Raw genomic sequence first — 7954 nt, forward strand, 5'->3', positions numbered from 1 at the left:
CACACAGATCAAAAAGACATCTCTCTTTATACCATGCAGCTCTTGAGACAACAAGAATGAATTTGTTACCATCTCTATTGTGGGCTTTTCCTGAGAAACAAGCACAGAAAGCCCTATGACACAACTCTCTCCCTCCCCTAGGGCTTGCTCCTCCTTCTTCCTTTCTGTCTTTGGGATGAACAGCAAGAGAACAGTCCTGCTCAAATGCACTTCCTGGAGCAAGATGGTCATGCAACATTTACAAATGCCAGCTTGTTGCAAAAGAACCCAACAAAAAAGAATTCTAATGTTGTCAAAGGCAGAGATCAGAAGAACTCTTCCTGCTGTGGTACATAAGAAGTATGACATCCTACAAAAGGCTTCATAAACTACAATATCTCTACATTTACAGTCTACAACTTAGACTTCAATAACAGCAAAAGGGTGCAAAAAGTAACTAATGCAACACAGGAGGAAAATCCAGAAGGATCCATCTTCCAAGACAAAGAGAAGTGACTACAGATCTTAGGGAGACAGTTAGCATTGCCTGCAAGCTCAGCAATGTTAGTTTTTGCCCCATGTTAGGTCAACTGCAGACAAAGCTGGGAGTAGGGAGAAGGGAATGGCAGCTGGTGATCCTGCTGCGCCTCTACCTTTGCAAGGCATTGTTCCACATGCCTACTCATCTCCTCCTCGGATCCTGACAGAGGTCGGCTGCAGAGGGGACATACCTGCCCTTCGTCTTGCTTCCTCCGTTTCATTTTTCCAATCCGAGCTGCATGGAGAAACCAGGGAAAGAAAACAAACAAACAAAAGACAACATGTCAAGTTTGTAGACTCACTCTTCTTGCTCAGCTTCAAATAATAAATCCTTGGTAGAAACAGCAAGATTTCACACCAGAAAATCCCTCTGCAACTCCCTATTCTGACCTCCGTAAGCAGTACAGAGACTGTTACTTAGATTAAACCTGTAACCTGCAGCTGAGTGCAGCCTCATTTCAGAAAGGTATCTACTCACAATTTACTAACTAGGAGAGGGAATATCTGCTGCCCATCCTCAGATAAGTTATTCAAATGGTTAAATAGTTTATCTTGGAAACCTTAAATTGTTTTCAAAGTTAAGTGATCAAGCCACCGAATCCTGCCCTGGATATTGCCTTCCAAGTCCAAGAACCATCCACTAACACATCTATTCCCTATACAGGAATTTGCTTAGACTCTAGAAAGATCATGTAGAACCTGAAAAGCCTTGGACAAGGTATATAACAGTCATTTCCAGGACTACAGAGGCTCTTGTACACCCTGAATAATTCCTTCCTAGAACATCGCAAGTCAGAGCAGCATCTTGGTAGCAGGTAACATTTATGGAGAGGAAAGATCTTCGCTGTGAAGAATGCAGCACCTATGATATACATCTCCTGGCTCTCTCTGTTATTTTTATTTCACCATTTTCATGTAGAAGAAAACTGGGGGCTACACTGTCTTCTTGAGGGCTTGCTCTGGGAACCAAAGATGTTAGGAATCACGATGATTAAAAAAAGCAGCCAAGGTAGCCTGTTGCTTAATCCAGTCACTGGTTAATTTGAGTCACCGTTTAATGTGATCAAAACATCTGGAACCAAAACATTTGCATTAACAAGAACTTCTGTCCTTTATTATGATGGCTTTAGGCAGGTATTACCGAATAACTCAATCACTGGCTGCAGGAATGTTGCTGTTTAATTAATAAGGAAGGTCAAAATTCTGAATGAGAGACAAGGAAAAGCCCAAGGAAAGCCCATGTGATAATGAGAGATGACACCACCAAAAAGCTGCGTTAGCCAGAAATCGTTACTGACATTGTGAGCACTGCAGCATGCTCTGAAAGCCTTCATGCCTGAATACAGTGGGATCAACAGCTCCCTGCAGCCAACGAGTCAGAGAAAGCTGCTGGAATGCCAGGAAGAGAAGGACCAGGGTATGGGAAGGTCTCTGTCAATCATTTTCTAGAGTGCATCAGTTTATAACTCACTCGGTGATGTGGATGCACTGACGTTTTATCTGAACACAGCAAGACAGACCTGAAAGGCCTCTTTCAGGGCGTTCTTGTTGGCTTCTCTGGACTCAGGACTCTCTGGGTTAGGATATACTTTCCCATACTCCAGAATTAGGAATATTCACCATCCCCTACACTCTGTGATGCTCCAGGATTAAGAACACTTCAAATAATTCCCTAAGCATTGCTTTTCCTCCCTGAACGAGACAGATTCGTAGGAAAACTCTATCCAAAACAAATCTTCCCTCCTGGCATCATGGAAAGGCTTCTACAAACGTGACATTCCTAGAATAAGAGACAGCAACTTGAGACCAAAACAAGAGGGTTTCTTTGAGACCTGGCACTTTGAACAACAGAGACTGTCAAGTAAGTGCACACCGCTTTCATCAGTCACTTAAATTTCATTTGCTGAAGCTCCACAACCCTCTCTTCTGTTGGGAGCACCACACACAGCCCACCTGCCTCTCCACACACTTCAGGTACTTCAGTATTCCTAGTGGGATATTTTAATAGCTTCCCTTCTATTTTGCCTGCTTAAATCTGTTATTTTACCTATACAGTTAGCTTCTGCTCCAGAAGGTAAACTGCTTGACTTCCAGTCAAGACAGAAGCCAACACCATGAAGTGTTATTGCGAATTTCGTTGTGCCCAGATGAATTATGTTCCACTTCTAAATAAAACAATGACCCCCAACATGTCCTCTGTATTCTCTCCCCTTCCTGAACCCCCTAATGCTCTCCCTCCTCCCTCTTCAGCATCATCCAGCCCTGTTACCAGAGTTAAGCCATGCTCTTTCTGTTTTGTACTTGAGTGCATGAGAAACTTCTGAAGATCTGTTTTAGCGAATACCTATATCCTCTGGTAGGGCTCTTTCGGGTAAGTTTCAGGTGCTCTTTCCTTGCCTCACTAGCTCCGCGGAGCCAGCACAAAATAGAGGAGGAGGCTGGAATCAGACAACTTGAGCATTCTCCAGCAAACACCTATCTGACCAGAGAAAAACAGAGGAACAAACCCTTCTCTAACCTGACTGCAGACACATCTTTCTCTCAACTCATCCTGTTTTTAAACAGGGAAATGTAGGGAAGGAGCAGTTTAATTATTCTGGTAGGATCCCCCGTGGCCGGTCAATTCAGCTATGTCAGTCTGCCTGGCAAGTTTATTAGTATTTGTAACTTTTTTTACTGCCATCCTCCAGTCCCTGCACTGTAACAGCAATAAAAGGAAGACAATTTGTTTTAGGTCTCACACTGATAAATTCTTGGGACCATTTTGCCAGAACAAGCACCTGATCTACTGTTGAAAAGTTAGTGCAGAGCTGGGAACAGAACCTCACTGTGCTCCAGCTTCACCAAAATGCAGGAGACAGCCCCTATTTTGGCTCATTTAGAGAAGCAGCCCTTTAAGTTCTAGTGCCACAAGTGAAAAAGCCACTGGAAGAAAGAGGTGTTGAAAACAAATCCCTCTGCCATTTTCATTCTGTGGTCATTAGCAGGGGCAGCATTGTGCCCACAGAGGCCCAGGCTGCCCCTGGTGACAGCAGAAACTGAGAGGGAATGCTGCAGCCCAGGAAGCACATCCAGAGCAGCCCTGTCCCTACCCGACAGGACACGCAGCCCAGCTATCACTTCCAATCAGCGCAGAAGGGACGGAGCGGCCCCAAAGGCAGGGGGTGATTGTGCCGCTGTCCCGAAGGGGAGCGGCTCAAAAGAACACGCAAGTGAGACCACAGGATTGTTAATTAGTGTTGATAGATGCGATCATTTCTAATTAGCTCACTAATCCCTCTCCCCCTCGCTCCTGTCACAGGAGCATGAGAGAGCAGGGGGGGAGAACCCTTTCCCTCTCATAATTCAGGACGAGAAAAACGCAGCCAGAGAGGACTGGACGCAAGAAGAGGACGGAGCTCCGGGAAGGAGGATTTGCACAAGGCCGACCCGTTCTTATCTCTGACTGAACGAAGGCGCCGTAGTTATTATTCCACCCTTCTGCCAGGAGGTGAGGAGTTCAATAATTTTTATTAGCATTAATAATTATTATTAGGCCATCAGAGGGCTTTCAGCACCTTTGAGGCCTCACTTTTAACAGATGTACGTTACCCTACACACTGCTCCTGCTGCACGAACGTGTTCTCCCCCAGGTTACACTAAACCATTGGGCACCCAGGGAGTTTAAGTCACCACAGCATATGAATGAGGAAGTAGCACATGGAGGTGAGCAAGAATTGGGAGGACACCCTCTGCAAGGGCCAGGGTCTCAGTTACAGTCTCTGACTTAACTTGGCAGCTGTGCTGACAAAGGGAGCTGCTCTTCCCTTTCCTAATATGGAGTCTTTTGGGACTTTGCAAGGTAAGATGCTGCTTGCACCAGAGAAGGAGCCAAACTGCACTTGACAAAGGCTCTAGTGTTGAGGGTACACCAACCCCTGCCTTCCCATGGGCGTGGAGAGAAGGAGCCAGCCCACCCCTGTCCACAGACACCGCTGCCTTACGGGCAGAAGAGACCAAGGATTTTTTCTCACAATGGGCTCCCCCCATCAAGGCTAAACCTCATTAATGCCTTAAGATCATGTTATTCTCTAGCCCAGCAAAACTTCCTGAGAGAAAAGCTAATGGGTTTTAGTTTTCACTGGTACTCCCCTCCCCAAGCAAAAATTCACCTTCAGGACAGGGCACTAATTACCTCAGAAGTGCTCTTACATAGCATCTAGCAGTGGACACTATAAAAACCTCTAACACAGCATCAAAGGAGATGATTAAGTTACTAGCAATATCTCTTATAATTCCCTCCACCAGTTTGAGTGGTCCCCCGAGTCCCATGCAGACATCATTAGCAGCTCCTGCAATGGCAGGCCAATCAAATTAAGTGGAAACATTTTTGTCTCCTTTCCAGTGAAAATCACCTAGCTTTGTTCCTCCCCCACCCATCAGCTACAAAAGCACACAACACACTGGTGGTGGTTCAACAACAAACTGCACAGAGACCACTTCCACGGAGGTCTGCCCAGAGAGGCCAGGTTATGGTCACCACCAACACAGGAATCAGCTTCTCAGGCAGGTGCAAAAGGAGCTTTGTAAGGAAGTATTTTATAACTCTATTGAGAATGCCACCTTACTTGAATCAAAGATATTAAAGCACAAGAGTTAGCACATGCTCTCTGCAAGAAGAGTCTTGAGGAGTGGTTATACTTTGTTAGACCTATCAAAAAAAGCTTCTGTGGCTGATCAACTTATCCAAGAGCATCTGATCCAAGGGAACAAAGGCAGCAATGGCAGAGCACAAAAAGCCATCTCAAGAATAAGCTAAAGAATGAAAACAGATGGTCAAGAATGAATCTGTTTCAGACCTTATGTACCATTTGCTGCTCATCTGCCTGAGAGAGAACATTAAGGGCCAAATCACAGACGGGGCCTCAGTGGGGCTTTCACGTTTGCATGGCCAAACTTCCACACAGATGATTTTCAGCAACCTTCAATGTGAAGCTATTCTCCAAGGCTGGCACATACCTAACCCGCTGCATCCACGTTCTGATACACTAACCCATAACTTTGTGCCTCTGATTTGGAATGGCAACCTAACCTGCTCTGCACTGCCAAGCTCCATAAGCATCGACTTACAGGGTGGCTTAAAGTTTCCAGTTTGGCAACACTGGAAATAAGGCAAATGAAAGAAATGCCTTCTTTATCACATGGATTCGTCAGGAATCAGCACCTCATATTCCTGGGTTCACAAGGACACAACCTCTGCAAAGTGAGTTTAGCACAGGTGAGAGGTGTGGGATTAACTCAGTGAGGCTGACAGGGAAGTTCAGACACAAAGACTCAGCTGGGAGCCTTACAGACAGAACATTAATCTCCTGCTCCAGAGCTTGCAAATGCATTCACCTCACTTACAGTTCAATTTAAGTCAAAGGTTTGACTTACAGAATTAAAATCCTGGACCAGCAGGTACCTGTGAACCATGTAACTATCAGGACCTAATCATGTTGCAGCCAGGCCAACAGCAGCTCACAGAAGACATCTCCCTCTCTACCTTCTCTTTGCTTAGCTCTTGCTGTGCTTCCTCAAGTGACCACAGCAGGATGGAACACATGGAGGAGATCTGACAGGACTCTGGCACAAAAAGCCTGGGCAGCTGAGATGTGAGTCAAAGACTATGTGAGAGAAGAAAAACCACTGTGGGCCCCTTTTTATAGGAAGGGTTTCCAGAAGTGATTCTTGAACTCAGCTGTTCAAAAGCTTGACAGAGATACCAAGATAAACTGGTTACAGCAATACTGAAAACTACATTTAAAACATAATAAAACCAAATGAAATAGATTTTTCTTTGACAGATAGACTGCATTTTCTATATCCTAAGTTTCTTCAGTGTGTCAATAAGAATATGAAACAAAAAGCCGGGTATCTTTGGACAAGTCCTACAATGTAAACTAACGCAGATAAGGAAACCATCCTCACAGAGCAAGATTTAAAGTTGCACAATTGATTAGAAGCTCATTAAAACACAAGATATAGACCAATAAGCATTTAGGTTTTTTTTGTCAAAGCACTCAAGTGTTCTCCATCTGGAGCGATACTGACTGCTTAAGTAACTGTTTAACAATAACGTGGCAAAGCTTACCAATACCACAAAGTTATCTTAGTGTAAACAAACGTGCAGGAGGAAACAAGAAAGTGGGCTGAGTTCAGTGGTCACAAATATAAAGTCACATGCATAGAAAGCAGCAGTATCACCTACCCAACTCTGGCTGGATACCACTAATCCAAGCACAGGAGTGCACCAGACATCACTACAGATATCTTCTGTGAACAGCAGCAGTCAGAGTCATACAAAACTAAGGTCATAAGGAACCAGTTCTGATCCAGTTTGACCTTTGTGACCCAAAGCACTTCTGCTAATATTTCTGCACCCAGTTTCTTAACATCTGCACCTTGTACTGTTAGGATGTAAACCAGAATGGACAGGAAATACCAGTGTTATACAGATATTATATAAATTAACCAAATGTCCTCCCCTGGAACATGGCTGTTCTGCTCACTGTACCCCAAAAGGTATATATAAAAATAATAAAAGGTTCAGCAAAAACAATGCAAATGCTGTACAAAACTAGCAACCTCCCCTTAGATAAGCCCAGGTTCACAAAAACATTGAAGAACAGGACCCAAAAGGAGTTCCTAGATCGCAGTCTACATGGGTTGTGCTGCAGCCCTGCTTCGGGCTGAAGTCAAAAGCACAAAGCACTACTGAGCCAGTTCAGCAGAGCACAGTGCCATCAAAAGCTTTCACTCACACTGAAGGACTCCGCAGCACCGAGAACCTCACACGCTTGGCTCAGACTTTTTTTTTTTAATTTAAAATAAGGTAACTGCACATTGTTGGCCTGAAAAAAGGTGGAAGGTGGGAGCTTAGCCCCAGCTATCCAAAAATGATAAAGAAACAGTTTGACATCACTGACTCCAGAGACCTCTGTCACACAAAACGAGTGACTGCAGAGCAATACCTCAGCGCGCTTCAGCCATCTGAAGTCTGTGTGTCAGGAAAGGGGTCTGCCTGCCAATGCTGTCGGCTCACTGCACTCATCTGGGAGCGCAGACACAAGCACACCTGCCAGCAGTTACCTGTAATTGATGCAAGGTAACTCAGCCCTTTGTTGTACGACTTAACAAACCTTCCAGAGTTCACAGGTTTTTGACCCTCAGGGTTGATATTTAAAAATCTCCAAGGAAGCTCTGAATTCAGTTACGTGTAACTAATCAAAGATAACGGGTCAGTAACTTACCAACACTTCTATTTGCTTAAGACTGTGCTAAACATGCAGTACTTCAAATTGAAGCCAACTGTTTTGCTAGTGGTACAACCTAAAGCCTTTTGCTATTTTGTTAAAGTGTCTCTATCTTCTAAATAAACTGCAACAGCAGAAGGTCACTGGTGTTATCTTAAACT

At 44.5% G+C, this 7954-nt stretch overlaps 1 protein-coding gene across 2 annotated transcripts in view; it reads right to left on the bottom strand.

Moving 5' to 3' along the window:
• The window catches only part of RNF220 (ring finger protein 220), a 48673-nt gene extending 47924 nt beyond the window's left edge, over nt 1–749 (bottom strand). The window contains exon 1 of one of the 2 annotated variants that reach the window (XM_010163156.1): nt 711–749. In XM_010163156.1, the coding sequence (XP_010161458.1) occupies nt 711–740 (30 nt within the window). In that variant the 5' untranslated portion in view covers nt 741–749. Of the gene's footprint in view, nt 1–632 lie in introns of both variants that reach the window. The other variant, XM_010163155.1, reaches the window with a different exon arrangement.
• Nucleotides 750–7954: the final 7205 nt, after the last annotated feature.

This window comes from Antrostomus carolinensis, unplaced genomic scaffold (genome assembly GCF_000700745.2).
Source record: "Antrostomus carolinensis isolate BGI_N321 unplaced genomic scaffold, ASM70074v2 scaffold23352, whole genome shotgun sequence".
NCBI classification, from domain to species: Eukaryota; Metazoa; Chordata; class Aves; order Caprimulgiformes; family Caprimulgidae; genus Antrostomus; species Antrostomus carolinensis.